Here is a 21,928-nt window from a genome sequence, read left to right as displayed (position 1 = left end):
CAGAATGGCTGGCAGTATCCACTGCTTGATCACACATGTCATATTCCACAGTGTGCAAGCATGCTAAGGGTGTGGATACAACTACGATACTAGCAATATTCAGCTATTCCTGTTTGTACCATGACAGATATTGATGTATGATCATACACCCAACACAGGAATCCATTGTAGTGTGGCCCCTAGGGGTAACCCCCCTGATAATATGTCAAAACAACAGTACCAAATAGCAGTGTGCGATGGCAACCACTATAAAGGGACATTTCCAGGAAAGTGTGCCACATTGACAACCAAGATTCCACCCTTGTTGTACTGTACTTCCTCTGTAGGTGTAACGCAGCTGGAGATCAATGACATGCCATCACTATGACAACCACTATAAAGGGACATTCCCAGGAAGGTGTGCCCCATTGACAACCAACATTCCACCCTTGTTGTACTGTACTTCCTCTGTAGGTGTAATGCAGCTGGAGGTTAATGACATGCCATCACTATGACAACCACTATAAAGGGACATTCCCAGGAAAGTGTGCCACACTGACAACCAACATTCCACTCTTGTTGTACTGTACTTCCTCTGTAGGTGTAACGCAGCTGGAGATCAATGACATGTCATCACTATGACAACCACTATAAAGGGACATTCCCAGGAAAGTCTGCCACATTGACAACCAGCATTCCACCCTTGTTGTACTGTACTTCCTCTGTAGGTGTAACTCAGCTGGAGATCAATGACATGCCATCACTATGACAACCACTATAAAGGGACATTCCCAAGAAAGTGTGTCACATTGACAACCAACATTCCACCCTTGTTGTACTGTATTTCCTCTGTAGGTGTAACGCAGCTGGAGATCAATGACATGCCATCACTATGACAACCACTATAAAGGGACATTCCCAGGAAAGTGTGCCACATTGACAACCAGCATTCCACCCTTGTTGCACTGTACTTCCTTTGTAGGTGTAATGCAGCTGGAGATCAATGACATGCCATCATTACAGATCTCAGAAAGGCTTATGCTGTAATCCCCATTCCCCTTAAGCATATTCATATGTTGTAAACAAAACGGTTACATACCTGATGGAGTACAATACTCCTCTGTTGATACATGCAGATATATAAAGGTTGTGATGATGCATTTACTGTGTGAATAAATTCTTATACAGAATAGCTCTCCTAGCTAGCTGTTTGCCTTTTTAACATAGTTGTCATTGCCAGGTGATTGGGTCTTAACCAATCTGTGCTTCTGAAATGCTAATTGCAGCCAACACAGCTGATTTGCAGTATAATCAGCCAATGACATGCAACCACTGAACAAGATATAAGGCCTTCATGTGGATTAGAACCCCTTTCTCATATGTTGTGCTGGAAATTACTGGGTTATAGATACTACATCATCACAGAGAGTGCATCTGTAGCAGCTTCTGTTTTGATACTACATCATCGCAGTGATGTTGTCTGTAGCAGATACTTTTTACATACAGATGTGTGTGATAAACGCTGAAGCTGATGCTGCAGACAATAGGCATACACAGACAGTGTGAATACTCTGAAGGACAACAAGTTGTAAGAGTATGTGTGGGACCTCTGACAGCCTTGTTGTAGAGGCAGAGCCAGATTGAGGGTACCCATTCCTCTGCAAATTAAGGCATGTGATGTTTAAGGTATGTATGTTAGCCAACAGTAGCAGTATCACAACCAAAGGCAAAATGGTTGGTGTGTCCTAGAGAAAGGTAAGGGGGTGGGCTGACATCTATGTCATGCAGTTGGACAGGTGCCAAGTCATGTGGGCTAGAGTGCCATATTACTTGGCCAATATTTCAGTATAAACTTCAAAATCTTGTGGAAATTCAGGCTAGTGCATGACCTGACATTCTCTGCACTTTTTAGCACTGTACTAGGCATAGGTAAGAGTGCCCCTAACTGTATGCTTTTATGTTCTATTACTTAGATGCAGGCATTCCATTCATACTGCTTTGGGTGGATATATAGGTGATAAGACAGACATACACTTGACAATATGTAATGTTGATGTCCACATACATGCATTTTCATTGATAGAGGCAGCTGTAGTTAAACACAGGACCATGTGCATCAAAAAAGCATTGTTTGCAATGCATTTTACAGACTGAGCTACAGTGTCACTGAGACCACAAATGTAATTTTACATGTAGATATCATTCCACTATCTGCTGTTACACACACTGCACTTACATGCATACCTCTCATCTGTAAAGATTTTTACAGATGTTTAGATTTTACCCTCATATTTTATGCCTGTTTTTCATCACATTGTAGTTTTCTGGCAAATTAGTGTTAAACATTAAAATTTGAAGCCAGAAAATAATGACAGACATTTGAGTTTCAGACTTGCATGTACTTCAGAGCATTCATGCTAAATCAATACCTGTTAGTCTGTCATCCTTCTAAGTTTGTAAGAGCACTATTGAAACATTGTCCATATTTCTGGGCCTTTGTCCTAGTTTTATTTATGAATTTGTTCAGATTGTATGGCTTTAGAATGCTGTATTTCTCTATTAGAGTCCCGGTTGAAATCCTATTTTTGCATTAATGTTTTAGCAAGCTATTTTTACATATTTTACATATACTTGCATGGTTACTTGCTATAACATACCTTACTTACATTCAATGTTGTGTGTATGGGTTTAGAGTGATGTATTTCCCTAGAAGAGTGCTAATTACAGTAATATTTTTCTGTTTCTTTCAGCTGGTTTGCGCAGTGTGCCATGATGTGCAGCATCTCTTAAACAAGCTTAATGACAAATACTTGAGCATTACTATGCTTTCATTTAAACACCTGTGTCAATTAGCAGTTGTTTGGCTTGGCAGATTAAGGCACTGTTGTGTAGGTGGGATGGTCTTGGGTTTGAAATAGGGCACAGGTGTACATTTAGAATATTTTTAATATTTTTACAAAAGCATTTATCAATGTAGCACTATTTAGCATAGCTAAGTGATGCAGCTCTCTGTACCACGTTGCACAAAAAATCTTAAAAAAAAAATGGGGAGATAGGACAGTGCTGGAAAGGGGTACAAGCAAGGGGAAAATCATAGTGGAAGACAGGTAGGGATGTGCAAGACAGATGTATGAAAAAACATAGCAATCCATTTTTTCATCAGCAACAACTGTGCACTGTAACAGAATTATTAGCTGAATATGGACTGTCACCCCCAGAGATGGGTGATAACAACCTAATTGCATTGTCAAGCAAATTGGACCAGTAGACATGTGTGCAAAATGGAGAGCTATGTATAGGGCAACCTTTATTTTGTAGGACAGGTATCCATTTTTTTACGGTGAGAGTGGAATGTTGGGGAAGAGACATAGGTACATTTGGGGGAAGTAAGTTGGGAAGGTAAGTAAGCATTTGCAGAGAGACAAGACAGACAAGACAGCAGGCAGGGTTGGTGTGTGACACAAGAGGGGGGGCACCTTGGATGGGGAGGGTGTTGTGGAATCGCAGGAGCATCCACAGAGTAGCAGTATGACTCAAGTCCTCACCCATGGGGCTGTCAGCACTGCTCCTTCACTGCCCCTCTGGTGGCATTGGTAGAGGCTGGTGTGCAGAGCAAGGCTGCCCCACCAGGGTAGCAAGCATGTCCTCTGTCTGGTGCAGGCATGCACTGAAAGTTTGTACAACCAGCCTGCACACCATGGCTGGCAGTTCTTGATGGGTGATAAAATCATCCCCTTCACCTCCGCTCCCAGAGGGGAGACCAGCCCCAGCCTGTGGGGTGGAACTACCTGATGCCACAGGTAATTCAGGGGCAGCAGAGGGGCACCACCAGGTTGCGACCCAGACATGCTGGGCCCTGGTGCCATAGATGGTGGAGGCAAGGTAGGTTGATTGCGTGGAACCAACTTACTTTGTCGCACTGTAGTAAATTAGATATAAACATAAGGTAAGATAAGTAATAATCAAACCAATGTTAGTATTAACATAATGGAAGATAATATTGATTAAGCCAAATACATATTAAAGAATATTATGAGCAACACAACAATAAATAACATAATGCTAAGTATGTTAACAGCAAACCAGTATGACATAACCCATAAGGGCAATGTAACAGTTAGTTTAAACCATAATCAACCAATATCAAACCATAATAACAAATAACAGTAACAAATTAATAAATTTCATAATTTCATAATAATAAATTTGAGAAGATAAGGGATGGAGTGAGAAAGAAAGCATACCATTAGTGACCTTGCAGTTAATATTACTAAACATACTACTAATACATACTTCTACAAGTGTGCAGTTGTGTGTACAATGACTCCAATTCTTGTATAGATGATGTTACATGTACATAGCTCTCAACCTCTTAGCATGGGACAGTATGGGCTAAGCATTAACAAATGCAGGTACACAACTACAGGACACTGTTTTACATAGTAACTTCATAAATTACTACCAAGGTGTTCTGTAAATGGATTTGGCAATATATTGCATTCCATGTAATGTCATTTATCTGCTAATCAATGACCAGACATATGGGGCATTAGTCATTACATTCCAAAAAATTGCAACAGTTGAGAGATATGTTTGTGTACACTAAATGAAGTAGACAGCCAGTGATTTCTTAGTTGGCTGCCACAGGATTGGAACGCACAAGCTGTGACTCAAGGAAATGTGCACTAAATTTAACAGGTGACGCTGTCAGATTATGAAAGACATGGCAGTGCATGCAGTAATACTTCACACTTACAGGAAGAGAGTATTTATCAAGCAACAATCCTGCTTTATACTTTATTGACACTGCTCCTGAAAATTGGGCACTTATACACATGGATATCTGCCCAGAACTTGAGGTACTTTACCCATATACCTTGTTCCTGGAATGGGAGGAATAAACAGCATTATTTGACTAAAAATGGCCATAACAGAGGTTTGAAGCTTACTGTGGGTATTGCATTACATTTATCAGACAATATTTTCTGCAGTCTTTATTCATCTCCGTTTTATAGTTCACTGGTGTCAGATTGGAATACACATGCAGTGAATACAGCCATACTGCACAGTTATTTGAACAGATTACATCCCAATGCACAATCCTGCTTTACACTTTTATTGGTAATGCACCTTAAAATCTGGCATTTATACACATGCATACCTAGCCATAACATCAGCTGCCGTACCCATACACCTTGTTCTTCAAGTGGGAGGAGTACACAGCATTATATGTGCCATATAATGCTGTGCCATATAATGCACAGCATTATATGGCACATACTGGCCAGAACAGACTTGCAACTTACTGTAGGTATCGTCTACATTTATCAGACAGTCTTTCCTGCAGTCTTAATTCATTTTATTTGTACAGTTGACTGGTGCTAGGTTAGAAGAAGACTAGTGAGCATATCTTATTTTGAAGCAGTACAAATCACAGCACCACCACCCTTTACAATTTATTTATTACTGTTGCTTCAAGTCTGTCATGTACAGCATGGATAGCTGTGTTAGAGCTGTAAGTAATAACCCATTTACACTCATCATTACCCAAGTACAATCTGCAGCAATTTTCACACAATGAGCATGGCATAACAATGACTGTTAATATCAGTAGACCACAACCTCAACTGATGATTGTAAGCTATACTACACAGTAATGCATGGTTACTTGCCATAACTTGGTTTACCATTTCAGGTAGGCACTGACACATTACTAAACATATTACAGTTCCCAAGTATGTTATACCTGACTGTTAGGACTGCAAACTCTGTAAATACTTTTTAATCTTGACAGTACATTATACATTAGGCTACTGCTTTGCTTTTTCCTACTCCCCACACTCATGCCTCATCCTGGCCAGATGTCCTGCATGAGACTGCACATTGTGCATTCACTCATCTGCAGCTGTTTTAAGAGAACGAAAGCATTATGCATACCAGTCTTGCACATATTCAGTTTATATACTTATAAATCAAGAGAAACATGCTTACATATCTGTGGGGTGCACTCAGCCCATGCTTCTTGGACCTAGGTGTCCAAAGTTCCCCTCTTCCTTTACTTCAGGTCATCATAGTGGTGATGATACTGCTTACCAGTGCACAGGATACCAGTAGCACTGGTAAGGTCCCTAGCCAGCTGATCCCAGGCATCAAACTTATATTCTGAGCCCTGGTAATTGCCCTGCAGCAGCTGGGGTTCATAGTTGTGGACCAGGAGTCCAACAAACACCCTGGACTCCTGGACACCCCATCTCTGCCCCCAAAAGCATGCTCTCTCACCAACACCACCAGGAATATCACCAGTCAAGTGACAACTCCAGTGAATGGTGTTAAATTCCCACCTATTGGCCTTTATATGGTATGTATTCCTGTCTTTACACATCATACTGCAACTTTCAAAAAAGCTGTGCATCGCTTAGTTTTGCGCAAACTTCCACTTACCCTTTTAAGCAAATGTAAGCAAAGCCACGCACTGCACAAACAGGGTCGACCATTGATGTTGTTTCAGCAGAGCTGAGCACCACAAGAACTCACAGAAACCATTTAAGTGAGGATGAGCATCATGCAGCTTTGCTAAATATAACTATCTTTTTTTACATTACAGTGATATTTCAGTCAGCTGACTCATTCTCAAAACAAAAAAGACCTACTACAGTATACCTCATTACTCAACCTGTCTAGCCACTTGGATAGTGCTGGGAAACAATATATCTTCACATATACAACTATGACCTCTGTTAGCAGTGCGCAGCAAAGCTGCATTGGTTTGCACATTGATAAGCACCGCAAAACCAAAACAATTAAATACATACTGTTTTTATTTTTAGACATATAACAGATATCAGGTTCTCATGTATAACTGCAGCTCAGCATCACTAAGCCGCACCGCACAAACATACATTAAACTTAAAAAGAAATTTTAAAAAATTGCTGTCCTGTGCTTACTGCCTGTCCAAACCATTTTCTGGACAGTCCACAAGTACAGGACAACTTCTACACTGCTGCTTGCACAGATTCAATATCTGCGTACTTCTGATCGCACCTGACCATTAATAAGTATGGCACTCTGCCAGGGAGGAACCGTGGCCGTGTACACAGATAAAGTCTACACCATCCCTACACAGATGTTATTGAATCCTGGGGAGTATCCCTTTAAAATGTAGCTAAATAACATAGCTAGTACAGTATCACTTTACAACACAACTAAGCAAATGTTCATTTTTTTTTTAATTTGGGTACATCCCTTTGCAGTTGTGACCTGGATCAGTGTCTCACTGAGTGACTTCCCAGAATGACTCAGTAAGCAAATGAATGCTGAAGGAATCAAACAGCATTTTAAGAGCTGATGGCCTTAATCGTCTGTGCTAACTGCCAGATTAATAATATTAGAACTGTTCTCCATTACAAAATAGTTAGTATGAGTAGATCAGAGTGTAAGGTGTGTGTGCTACATCTTTAAGAAGCATTCAAGGCTGTATATGCACGTATAAATTCCAGACACGTGCAATCCCTTGTGCTATTTTGAAGGAGCAGCCAGAGCGTGAGCATGCATGATCACAGTTGTTAGTTTGTATATAAGTTACTTAAGTTAAAGTCAGTAAGCCTCTATAGTGATGTGTTTGTATAAAATAAAGCTGTTTGAACAGAACCCATGAAGACTCTTTTAAAATGCCCTAGACACGAAAGTGACATGGTGTCAGAACCAGGATAGAAGAGAGAAAAATATTGGGAGCCATGAGGTGCAAAGATGACAGGGAAGGTAAAACTGAGAGAAAAGAGCATAAACAGAGCCAAAAAAGCATCAAAGGTAATGAGAAATAGCACGAGCTATTCAATAAGAGAGACAAAAGGGGCATTACAAGGGCACAAACAGCATTATCAGGCAAGCAGAAAATACGAAAAGTTTTCTAACTAAAGAAAATGTTTAAGATAAAAGTCTTTGATGAAACGATTAACAGTAAAGCAAAACAGGTATATTTAAAGCAGAAAACAAGCATGTCTAAAGCAAAACAAGTGTGTTTAATACAAAGCTAGACATGTTTAGAATAAAATGAGCACACGAATGTATATTGGGCATGAAAAGGGCTTAAACAAGCAAAATGAATATAATAAGAAAAGAAAAGGGCACATTAAGCAAAAATAAAGCAAGGCAACTGTATGTGCTTTGGCAAAGTGCTGTGTTTGAGCAAAACTATGACTTCATATTGTATCAAGGGCATAACTAAAGCTATTCAAAGTATCTCAAAGTGTGTGCTTATAACTGTGCATGTATTTCAAAGAGTTCATTGTGTGCAAAGTGCAACTATTTCCTTGTAATACAGTCAAAGCATAGCCATTTCAAAAACGTTTCTTGTGATGGCTATGTCTATTCACAAAGTGCCACCATTACAGAGTGCTTCTTGGACTGTAAAGAGTTGCCTAGCAAGGAACCGCCATTTTGGGGACATTTCAGTGTGCTTTTTGCAGTTATTCGCAAAGTGCAAGTACTTAGAAAGTTAATGAGTTCTGGGCAAGAGATGTTCAATTTATTTGCATTGTGTAGTTGCCTGACATGTTTCTTACACTGATAAGAGGTGTTTTCTTGCAAAAGATGACATTACAAGAGTATTACGGTGCTCATGAGTTGCTCAGTCGCATCGTAAAGTTCTTGAATGTTTCTTAAAAGTAAATGACTTTAGCAAATGATGATAAATGGCTTTAGAATTTTTGCCTTTACCAACGATATTACGAAAGTACCAAAACACCCGAGAAGTTTATTTTGTAAAGTTCAGTTATTTGAAAGTACTTTGAGTTCATTTATTTGCATAATTCTGAAAAAGCCAACAAAAGTATAAGTTCAGAGCATGAAGGCATTGGATAAATACTGTTTATGCCAGAAACTTATACATACATGCATGTGTGTATGTTTATGCTTATTTGCAAAGCCCTTCACTGGTATGTGTTAATATGGCAGATGGATTTTGAAAACCCCTACCACTTGTGTTTGATCAGAATATTGCAGAGAACTGGAGAATACTTGAGCAATAGTATTATCTTTTTATACAAGCAGTTTATGCAGATAGAGATGCATGCACCAGGACATTCATTTTGGTAAACCAAGAAAGGTCAGATGCCTTAGAAAGAGAACATTCATTTGTGTATGCACCAGCAGTATATGAAACAGAAGGTGCAGACTGCCATATTGTTGTACAAGCTGAATCAAGGGAAGACCACGAGTGTTTGAAGCACAAGTTCAGGTAAATCTGTAACCCCCAGATGAATATTACATTATAGAGGCATTTGTTTTAAAAAAGAGATCAGAAACCAGGAGAAACATTTGCAGCTTATATAACTGACTTGAGAAACAGAGCTAAAACATGTCGGTTTGGTGATTTAAAAGATGAGCTGATAAAGGACAGGCTTGCATGTGGTATTAACAGTACTGCTGTGAGAAAAATTTTACTTCGTGACAGTGATTTAACATTGAGCAAAGCAATAGAGATTTGTCAAATCCATGAGGTGACAGAAAAGCACACAAGTATGCTTGTGAGTGACAATAGCATGGTTTCATTTTATTCCAGAGCAAATGCAGATAGTATGCAACACATGGCAAACAAGAACAGGCTTAAGCACATGGCAGCTACAGGATTTCCAAAGAAGCCCAATGGTTTTCTAAAAAGTTCCAAGTAAGGTGCAAGCTCCAGCGCCATCTCAATGCAGTATAAGCATGAATCATCAAAACCCAAATCTAGATTTATTGTTAACTGTTGCAATTGTGGTGCGAATCATGAGTCTAAAAGAGAGATGTGCTTAGCATTTGGTCAGTAATGTCACAAGAGTAAAAAAATGGAACCATTTTTGAAATGTTGTGCAAATCAAGTAAGCCTCACACAGTTGTAAAGAAAGATCACACAAAAAAAGCAAGTTGATCAAGTAGAGCCGAAGCAGTCAACTTTCTACGCAGACAGTGTATCAGTGCTTGGTGAAAGAGTTGATGCAGTGAACTTATCAACAAGAAGTGAAGTGTTTTGTACTGTCCGGATTAATGGAAAATCCAGAGCTCAAAGTGTAATGTTATATCAGCAGACACATTCGCTAGAGTGAGAACTAATGAGCAACTCAATGTAACCAGCAGTGCGAGACTTGTTGCTTATGGAGGTGAAGAAATTTAAACTAAAGGTTCAGTACTGCTTTCATGTTATTTGGCCGAGAACTCTTACAACTTGTTATTCTACATAGTCTGAAGAGGAGTGCAATCTTTATTGGGTCTCAAAGGTAGCTTAAGAATGAATCTGCTTTCTTTTCTTTTGCTAAAGAGGTTCATCACATAAGTGCATTTTCAAGTTCTAATTTCTCCAAAGCCATTTTCTCAGAGTATACTGATGTTTTCGATGACAAGTTAAGCAAACTTCCAGTTGTGTATTCCATGAAGTTAGACCCAGAGGTCACTCCAGTAGTCAGACCAGCAAGAAGAGTTCCGATAGCAATGCAAGATAAAGTTAAGGCTCAGTTGAATAAAATGGTGCAGCAAGGTGTGATTTATCCAGTCACAGAACCAACTGAATGGGTGTCGTCCATTGTAGCTGCTCACAAAAAAGGCTCAGACAAGATCAGAATATGCACTGACCCAACAGATTTGCACAAAGCATTAAAGAGACCGTAACATACAATGCGCACAGTTGAAGAAGTTGCAGCTCTAATACTGAATTCCACTATTTTCTGTTTTGGATACAAAGAGTTTATTTTGGCAAGTGTTGCTTGATCACAAATCTTCATTTCTAACTACTTTTGGTACTCCATTTGGCAGATACAGATTCTTAAGGATGCCATTTGGAATAAGTTCTACAAGTGAAGTTTTTCAGCATCCAATGGAGCAAATTTTTTCAGGTTATCCTTGTGCCATAATAGTAGATGCTCTATTAGATGGAGGCAATGGATAAGCAGAGCATGACAGAAACCTGAAGAAAGTTCTAGACTGAGCACATGAATTGAACTTGAAGCTCAATCCTCTGAAGTGCAAATTCAGACATGCAGACATTATGTACGTGGGACATTTGTTTATGAGTATAGGTTTGAGACCAGACCCGACCATGCATGCAGTTATTCTAAAAATGTCAGCGCCAGACAACGTACAAGCTTTACAGCATCTCCTGGGCATGGTAAACTATTTAGGTGAATTTATACCACACTTCAGTGAGTTGACCGCACTTTTAAGAGAGCTAACATGCAAAAATGTTGCATGGTCATGGCTGGAACAGCACCAGAAGGCATTTGAAGACCTCGAACAGAAAATCGTCATCCCACCTACGTTAAGATACTATGATGTGAACAAACCAGTTACTCTTTCCTGTGATGCTTCAAAATTTGGCCTAGGCACAGTTATTTATACTTCAAAAGGGCAGACCAGTAGCCTATGCATCTAGAACATTAACCCAAACTGAGAGTCAGTATGCTCAAAGTGAGAAAGAGAGTTTGGCAATAGTATTTGCATGTTCCAGGTTTCATGATTATATCTATGGTCAAGATATTCAGATTGAAACTGATCATCAACCTCTAGTTACTATTTTAAAGAAGCCTATGCATTCCACTGCAGTGAGATTACAAAAAATAATGCTCAAATTGCAAAAGTACAATTTCAAAATGGTCTACACAAAACACAGTTTGCTCTATCTGGCTGATACCTTATCCAGATCGCCCAGCATACAACAGAACAGCTTGACGTAGAGAATTTTGACTTTGATGTGATGTCAGTGCATAATTTTTCTACCACTAGACTTGAGTTAAGAGATCACACTCAGACTGATCCAATTTTACAGAAGCTCAATCACTATATTGATGTTAGATGGCTGTCAAAGCAATCTAGTGTATCACCTGAGGTGCAAGAGTATTTTTCTTACAGAGATGAATTGTTGATGGAAAATGGCATTATTTTCAAAGGTCCTAAAATTGTTGGCCCTGTTTCCATACATCAAGAATATATTCAGATTTTGCATCGTGGTCACTCAGGGTCCACATCCACTAAGACAAGAGGAAGATAATTGATATTTTGGCCTTCATTATCAAAAGACATTGATTGAGTTCTTTCTTCTTGTTCAATATGCAATAGTACTAGATCGCATTTGCAAAGAGAACCACTTCAGCTAAATCCAGTTTCTGAACTACCTTGGTCTACTGTATCTTTGAATGGAACAATCAACACTACTTATTTCTGGTAAACTCTTATTCGAATTGGTTTGTGATTGATCTACTACCTAACCTCACCTCATCTGCTGTTATTATTAAGTTGAAACGCCATTTCTCAGTTCATGGTAGTCCACACAAACCTTTTTCTGACAATAGTACTCAATTCACTAGCCAGTTGTTTCAGAAATTTGCAAAGCAATTACTTGAAAGGTCAAAGCGTGACAATACCAATGTATTTTTGAATTTACTTAATCTCAGAAACATACCCCATAAGGATATTCTTGGCTCACTTGCTCAAAGACTACTTTCCAAGCAAACTAGAGCTACACTACCTATTTCTTCAAGTTTGTTGCAGCCTAAACTTATGAACAATAAAACCTACAAGGCTCAATTATTTAAGGAAGCATAATATCCAGAAATCTAGTTACAACAGATCGAGCAGATTACTCCGTCCATTGAGGGAAGGAGAGATGGTGTGAATTCAGACAACAAACGGTTTTGATTGAATAGTACAGATTACAGGCATCTGTGCTGAACTGAGATCCTACTTAGTAGATTCTGAGGGTGTGCAGTATAGGAGGAATTGCAGACATCTTCTTCCTGTACCAGAATCATCATCATCATTGCAATCACATCATTACTTCTGTGATGCCGACTCTAAATCAAGGAGTGAGTCAGACACTGTTTCCAGACCAGAATGTGTTCAAAATTCTGATTCCATTCCAGAAAGTGATTCAAACATTCCACAGGTCATTCATTTTGCAGAAACTGTTCCAGCTGCTAAATCTAATCCCCAGTTTTATGTCACATGATATGGACGAGTGTTGAAGCTTAGTGTGAAATACACAGCAACATGGATTGATTGTATATGCATGTGTATTTAGTCTTGTATAATGCATGACTATGGATTACCTGTGATTTCTGCATGTCAAATAGTCTCATAACAATTGCATGATCTATTTCTCAAAAAGAGAGGATGTACATCAGAGTGTAGAGTGTGTGTGCTACATCTTTAAGAAGCATGTGAGGCTATACATGTACATATAAATTCCAGTCACATGCAATCCCTAGTGCCATTTTGAAGGAGCATCCAGAGAGAGCACACATGATCACAGTTGATAGTCTGTATATAAGTTACTTAAGTTAAAGTCAGTAAGCCTCTATAGTGATGTGTTTGTATAAAATAAAGCTGTTTGAACAGACCCCACAACGACACTTTTATTGTGTCCTAGACAAAAAAGGGACAGTATGCTATCTCTTTAGGGCATAATTAGTACAATGACATATTTTCCTTTACAAAAACATGTTCATAATACACTTCTACAATACAACTAATGCAGTAATCATTTACAGCAAAACTAGTACATTGTACCTCAACAGCACCACTATTATAGCACATCTTTTCAGCACAAATAACACAGTATCCCTTTACAATACAACTAGTCAATTGCAAATCTGCAATATTCCTTTACTATGTAACTAATACAATGCTCCATTATTTTATAACTAGTACAGTATCCCTTTACAACATAAGTAGTGCAGTACAACTGCAGAATCATCAACCATACAGCTCCGTGTAAATTATCACTTCTCAGAGGACACATTTCTGTTATGTGAGTAAAATAGTGTGAAGTCATTGAGTTCCATTTGATTCCATAAGCATTTCTATAAATGGTGTCACTTAGTTCAGAAAGGGCTATATGGCAAAACTGCAATGCAGCAGTGATTGGCATTAAAAAGTGCAAATGCAAATCTGTGATTGTTTACTTACAAATTAAAAACTGCTCTGTAGCTTTAAAAGTATTTTCCATGGGGCAGGGGTTCATCCCTGCATATCTAGCATGGGGCATATGATTGCTGCATAAATATATACTGAGTTGCTGTACCTCAGGAATTTTCTGGAATACTATAATCTTGATCATAGTATAAAGAGAGGTTCTCACAGTTTACTGATTTCACTTTTGAGTGTTAACAGCAACTGGATCTGACTACTGCCTGGCAGCCCAAAAAAAAGAAATACCAAGACCATGATGGCATTGCAGCTGTTTCAGGACAACAGGGCAGCCTTTCACAAATGATAAGGCCAAGCACTCTGGAGAGGCCACACTCTATCTAATTTGAGGCCGGAGCAAGTCTAAAATAGTTATATACTTGAACTCTTGACTTCTAAGTACTTTCTGTAATGGGTCTTGAATAAACAGAATGTGTGTGTGTGTGTGTGTGTGTGTGTGTGTGTGTGTGTGTGTGTGTGTGTGTGTGTGTGTGTGTGTGTGTGTGTGTGTGTGTGTGTGTGCATCTGATAGCCTGTGGTGGAGGCTGCAACTGTACAGCTGATAAATAACTGTGGTTATCAACACTATTTAATTTGGTTATGTAATGCAAAGTATTTTTAGTGAGGTGCAGTATTAATTTTTACATCTACAGAAGATATAGAGTCATGCATAACACTTGAGGGGTCTATATCACTTCAGTGAAAATTCAATTCAGCGAATGGCATTTTTGGTTCACTTACATCGAACTGTTCATACTGAGATCACGGTAAATTGAAGATTGGGAAATTTGCCCTTTCCTCACTGTAGTGCAATCTCGAAGTCGGTATATTTAATTTGTGGGGGGTTTGGGGGTCACATCCCCCCCCACAAGAGCAGATTTCAATGAATGGTATTTCTGATGAAATGTCGTTCACTGAACTGTCACTTTCCTGAAGTGATACAGATCCTACCTGAGGAAGTACATTTCTTTAGAGCTTATCCAGTTGCAGCATCTGTCTAAATTCAAAACAGTGTCTTGATTGATATGTGAATTGAAATTGTATTTCTGGCAGCTTGTTCATACTCATCTTTTCATGACACCTACTTATACAAATGTACACACACACACACACACACACACACACACACACACACACACACACACACACACACACACACACACACACACACACACCCTGACACTCTCATTCACTCACTCACTAACTGGACTTTGGTACCTTTTGAGCAGCTGGTACATCGTTTCCATGGAAAGCCTTCTTGTATTCATAGTGTCCAGTTCTGAAAAGGCCAGGTCTACCTCATCAAAGTTATTTTTCAAGAGATCTTTAATCATTTTAGATAGCTGCTCAAAAAAGTTAACAAAAAATAAAGTATAAATTCCCATTATAATGTATAAGTGACACAATACGATTTCCAAACACACATAACAGGTGCTACTGCATACCTGCTCAGTTGATCTCACAGTCCTTGGGCTAGGCGATTTTCCTCCTAGTTCCTGATAACCGTTGTACTTCTTAGTAAATTTTGTCATTAGTGTTTTGTTATCATCAAGGATGCTTGCATTCTGACTCCTAAGAAGGAACATATCACATTGTCATTTCTATTTGGTTTAACAGACAATAGAAAAACAATTATGGCTGATTATAGTTTTATCTGTGTTTAGGCAGCACACCGTGCAGTAATATTCATTTTTCAAAATTAAATCCCTAGCTGACATTGTCTAAATATTTACTATTAACAGAAAGACAGCTGCTTTTCTCTTTGAGAAGTTCGTTCCATGTTTATGTTCTTGTTTAAGATGGTTGCATATTTATGTTTTGTTAAGGCATCATACTCGACATAAAAAAAAAAATATATATATATATATATATATATATATATATACACACATATATACATATATATACATATACATACACACACACACACACACACACACACACACACACACACACACACACACACACACACACACACACACACACACGCACACGCACACACACACACACACACACACTACTGAAAACGTCCGAACTGTTAAAAACAAAAACAAAAAAGCAATGAATAGACACTGATCCAGAACTGTTATTTGCTGAGCGCTTTTGTTTGCTTTATTGATAACAATCGAACTTCATCAGAGCAAAATGTAATGTTTTTGCAGTACTGTGCTAGCTTTAAATAGTGTAACTGGTATAAAAAATGCTTCACTATTGTTGGTAGATAGACTACATTAATGCAGTAGTATTTGGACTAATGAGAGACACTGCTGTAAAACAAAAGGTTTTATCTGCTAACATCCTGTCCCTAGGGGGCATGCCATAACTTTTTAATTGTACCACTTTAATGCACATTTAATGTTGAGATTCTCGTTGAGCCCTAGTGGAGTATCTGCTTCAAGGAGGAGTTGCCATCTTAATTCCTTCAGCTCCAGTAGTGTGTTGCAATCTCCAAAAAACTGCTGGACCTGTTCTAACACTAGAAATTTAAAATGGGCAAAACCGTTGCAGCTCGTGGCGTGTCTGCTTAATGCATTGTAACTGTCATTATGCCTGATGGCTGCAAGGTGTTCCTTCACCCTGTCTGAGAGCTTTCTAATCATTTTTCCAATGTAGAAGGAAAAACATTTGTCGCAGTAGGCTGCGTAGACTAGAAAAGTTGAGTGGCAGTCGTGCTGGGCTTTGAACTGCACCATGATGTTGCAGTGTTGAAAAGTATAGGATGTGCCTGAGTGTATGAAAGGGCAGACTATACAATGCTTGCAAGGGCCCATAACTTTGGGGTTTGCTGGGTTAGCAGGCTCATGGGGGTCTGTGCTGTTCCTGAGTATGGGGGTCACTTTCCTTTCAATGGTTTGTTTGAGCATTCTGGTTTTCTTGTATGAGAAGACAGGCTCGTTACCCACTAAATGGTGGGTGTTGTGATCCACTCTTATGATGTTCCAGTTTCTGCCAATGATATCCCTAATGGGTTAGATATCTCAGCTGATGGGGATGGGGAAACTACAGTTTCCTGTTCTTGGGTTCCGTAGTTCTCTTCTTAAAGGAGACAACATCACTGAACTCTCCAACTACAGGCCTGCAACCATTCTTTCATCTTTCTCTAAAATCCTGGAGAAATGCATACACATTCAAATACATAAACATATCCTTGACAAAAATATATTCACTCTTGGCCTGAAGGCTTTCAGACCAAATCTAACACCGCATTATGCAACTTCATAAATACCATCAATCAAAAATTCAACACAAACAATATTGTATGCACATTATTCTTTGCCTTATGAAAAGAATGCAGTCTCCCATGACAAGGTACTGGTTCCATTAGCATCATTCGGCCTACATTAGCATCATTTGGCTTATCCCATCCTGTTTTCTTCTTGTGCCAAAGGCAGATAAATCACAAGCTGTTAAATGTCAATCAAGCCACTACACCTTCCTAATAGTACCTGCTGGTGTACTCCAAGGATAAATAGGTAGACCCCTATAGTTCAACATATTTATTAACAATTTGCACACTGCTTTTAAACATACTAGCCTAATCCAATATATTGCTGATTCTACTGTTATATGGTCAGCCATACCTCTCAAGTGTCCAGATTTTTGCAGAATGTTGAGATTTTTGCCTAATATTTTTGGTCTGTTCCTCATAAAATTGGCGAGTTTCTGGAAAAATCACTGAAGACTGCAGTCATTAAATAATGACACACATTTGAGTTTCAGACTTTATATCATACGGAAAATGTATGCTAACATAACACCTGTCATTCTATCTACTTTCTAAGGTTATAAAAGCAATATTTAAAATATATCCCTATTTGTAGGCCTTTGTCTCCCCATTTTATTAGGCTTTGTCCAGATTTTTTACATTAAGAGGTTGAGAGGTATGTGGTCAGCCCAGAATCCTACACAACTTCAGCCACTCACTCAGGACTCCTTTACTTCCACCAAAGCGTGGCTGGCCAAATCCAGCCTCATCTTAAATCCAAAGAAGACAACACTACTCCTTTTCACCCCCAAGTCCAATACTGATGGCAAAAATGAACTTTAAAATGTCCTCCAATAACATAATAATTGAAGTCACCTCCATCACTAAAGTACTAGTTGTCACTATTGATGACTTGAAATTTGAGTTATATATTCACCAAAAAAAAGCACCAAAAGCTGTGTCTCTTATACAAAGTTAAACACTGTCTTAGCGAAAGTAGCAAGACAACCTCTGTCTCCTCCTAGCTTCTTCCCACACTGCTATATGCTTCACAAGTTTTCACCAGCCTCTAGGCCATAGAGAGGATCAAACTTGAGCATTGTACAAAAACTAGCCAAATTCACATCCAGTAAAGTTTACTCTTTTCATCACTATATTGCACTTAAGTACCTTAAATAGCTAGAGCTACCCCACTACATCACTCCCTCTCTCACCTACAAGTAGCACACATTGTAGTGCATCACCCTGAAAGGTGCCCTTCCCTAGGCTTTTTGTTACAAAGGTACACCCCCAACCAGATACTCTGCAATACCGATAAATATCTCCTCAGAGTTCACAAGTCCAACATGCTTTGTCCACCAACCCATGTCTTCAAAGCCTGGAACTCCATCCCACTCACTGTTAGACCCACTAAAAGCCACACATCTTCCAAACCTAACTAAAACAACTCTTCTTTAACTCTTGAATATGTTGCTGCTGCTGTTACACTCTAAGATTAAAAGTACATAAATATCCTGTAGTTGGCATTTCCCCCACTAGAGGTGTGTATTGCTGTATTACATTCTATAGTTTCTATAAAATGAATTTACTTATTGCTGTATAAAACTAAAACTAAAACTGCAAACTGTTACTAGTTCTAGACTTCCATTTCCATATCTATCCCACTTCACTTCTACATACTCTTTAAATTACCAACTAGGACTTCAACAATAATAGGTAATGGACTTAAAATTCTGTTGAACTACTTCAACACTGAAGCTGTAACATTGCTGAAACACTCCTACAACGTAACTATTCCAAATATATGCATTCATTAGCCCTTTTGTATTATTACGCTTTACTATTAAGTACAAATTATAATGTCTTATGTACTGCTATTATGTACAAATCATGTTTCAGTTTTCACATACAATGTGAATATGTCATAGCAAAATGTATGGTTCTTCCAATTATGTTTCTGGAGCTTTTTTCCCAGGCCTCTGCTGAAATGTGGCCTTGTGCCCAGCTGGACTTTTCAAGTAAACAAAAATAAATATAATAAATAATAAAAACAATAATAACTTGTTTTGTTAGCCAGCAGTAGCTGCGACAGACATGATACGAATTTTTCTCATATGAATCACTACTGCAGGTCATTAAGTCTATATGAACCGATGAAACACAGGTGTAAGTTGGCTTTAATGCATTATAGAGGCAGCTGTCTGCCTGAGAAATATCTCCCAAGAAGATAGTTTAGTAAACAAACTGCAAGGACATTTCTGTCCTTTGTATTTTTATACAATATTTTATAAAGAACAAAAAAGTAACTACTGTAGCAATTACATATGATTAACCATTATAAATACTGGTAGGTAACCACTTGAGTTTTTTTCTTTCAAAATTACTTGCGATAATTTAAAGGAATACATATGCACACATAAACACTCACACACACATATATATATATATATATATATATATATATATATATATATATATATATATATGTTTATATATATATATATATATATATATATATATATATATATATATATATATATACACACACATACATATGGGTCTATATCATATCTTTGAATACACTAATTGTCAAATCACTATTCATCGAACCCGCATTGTCGAAACCTCTCCTCATCGAACGTCCGTTTCATTGAAGTTTTTCATAGGGATAAACAATATTTGGCCATTATTGGGAATTTGCCTTTTTCCCCACTGTAGTGTGGTCTCTGAGTTGGTATATTTAGTTAGAAGGAGTGTGTGTGTGTGGGGGGGGGGTGAAGCCCCCCACTTGGGTAGGTTTTAAATTTTTAGAATTTAGTGACAGATGCTAGGTTGGCCAGCCTTTGCTTTTCTCAATGAAAAAGTTTGATGAAATGTCCATTTGATGAAGAGAGGTTTTGACAGTGTGAGTTTGATGAATAGCTAATCGACTAAGTAAATATTCAACTATTTGATATAGACCTTATATTGAGGTTCCCTGAAAAAAGATCCAGTGTGTATTTGGTCGACAGCTGTTTAGTCAGCTGTTTATAACTGACTAAACAGCTGGTTGACAGGTGTCTGAGAATGCACAATTCCCAGAGTTGGGAAATATGCCATTGCCTCATGTTTATGCAGTCTCAAAGTTAATATATATAATTAGCAGGGAGTTGCAGGGGACCTTGCCTCCTTGCAAAAAACTATAATTTCTTTTTTTTTTTTAATCTTGCATGCAAAGACATTATTGCTCAGCACTTGAATAGATATGTGTCGATATTGACATTTTTGACATTTTTGCATCAATGTTTTACTTGTCGATGTTGGTTACATTTGATGTGTAGTACTAGCTTATATATATATATATATATATATATATATATATATATATATATATATATATATATATATATATATATATATATGTGTGTGTGTGTGTGTGTGTGTGTGTGTGTGTGTGTGTGCATATATACATACACACACACATATATATATATATATATATATATATATATATATATATCTAGAGAGAGCTAGATATAGATATATAGATGTAGATAGATATATAGCTATAGACAGATATAGATATATACATTTTTTTAACTGGGTTGTGCTGCTATCCTGCTGAGCTAAGGTCCATGTCCAACAGAGGCCTGAGGATAAAAACTCCACTACAAACAACACTAAAGAAATCAATTATTAGGTTTTATAGCTAGTCAAATCAGTAAGGAGAATGAATTCAGGTAAGAGGACAGATAAGATAATTTATACTTTTACACAAATCACAAGGCATTATGCTACAATGCAAGTTCATACACTGTAATAAGGTACACTCTTAGTAGACACTGAGGGATTCAGAGGCAAATGATGTACTTACACAGTGGGAAGTTACAAGGTTAGCAGCTAAGTGCAGGGTGGGATCAAGTCAAAGATATGTTTGTTGAACAGTAATGCAGTGAGCAGCAGGTTTCATTAAGCAATGTATGCAAATGACCACTTGAGATACAAATGAAGATGTGTAACCAAACATGGCAGTCATGGTATGCAAATAAATATGATTAAAATATCATGATTCTGTGTAGAAGAACTTGTGTAACAGCACCTGCTAACCTACAAAAGCACACCACATGCAGAAAATCCCTGCACTGCAGACAGGTTACCTGCATTAAATGTAATTGTTTCTTGTTTTGTCATGTACTTTGGCAGAGAGCAGCAACTACAAATACATAGACAAAAACAAAAGCCCTGTACTACCACAACAGACTTAAATTCCTATCATTGCACTCACTCTCTTATAGTCTCTTTCATGGAGATCTATGTTTTGCATTTTGTTCATCAAGAACCAAACCCTCCTTGATCTCATACCCTTGCAAGACAAAACAACTCCACTAAAACTAGATCGAAGAATATGAATCCCCACCAACACATAAATAAACCACTTTGGAGGACAGATTTTTCCACCTGTAGAATAAATTGCTCTTATATGTTAAACAGAGCGACACCTACACAATCCTTCAAGAGTAACCTTGATGACTGGATGGGCATCTACACCTGCCTTGCCCTTCTAGAAGTGAAAAGTACATCATAAGTGTGGAACAAATGATCTCCTATCTTACTTGCCTTGGTAACTTCTGTAATCCTGTAAGATATAGTTTGACTCACAAGCAGCTGATTGATGAATTATATATAAATCAGGATACAGTGAGAAGCCTGGTCGAAATGTATCACCCATGTGCTGAAATTATGACAGTGTGTAGTCTTCCTGTTACTGTGCAGACCCAAGTAAGTATAGCTCTCCCTTTTTCATCTTCTTTCACCTTTTAGTAACAATTGGC

At 38.1% G+C, this 21,928-nt stretch overlaps 1 protein-coding gene across 1 annotated transcript in view; it reads right to left on the bottom strand.

Annotated features, from left to right (window-relative positions):
• LOC122788890 (EF-hand calcium-binding domain-containing protein 6-like) overlaps window positions 1-21,928 on the bottom strand; it is a 239,817-nt gene that overhangs the window by 185,397 nt on the left and 32,492 nt on the right. Inside the window, exons 2-3 of the mRNA XM_044055839.1 lie at window positions 15,358-15,484; window positions 15,131-15,255 (exon numbers count right to left, since the gene is read on the bottom strand). Of these exons, the coding sequence (XP_043911774.1) occupies window positions 15,131-15,255; window positions 15,358-15,484 (252 nt within the window). The remainder of the gene's footprint in view (window positions 1-15,130; window positions 15,256-15,357; window positions 15,485-21,928) is intronic.

The sequence above is a fragment of the Protopterus annectens genome, chromosome 14.part0 (assembly GCF_019279795.1).
Source record: "Protopterus annectens isolate FY-2018-M chromosome 14.part0, PAN1.0, whole genome shotgun sequence".
Taxonomy (NCBI): domain Eukaryota; kingdom Metazoa; phylum Chordata; order Ceratodontiformes; family Protopteridae; genus Protopterus; species Protopterus annectens.
This window is presented reverse-complemented; position numbering and strand designations above follow the sequence as displayed.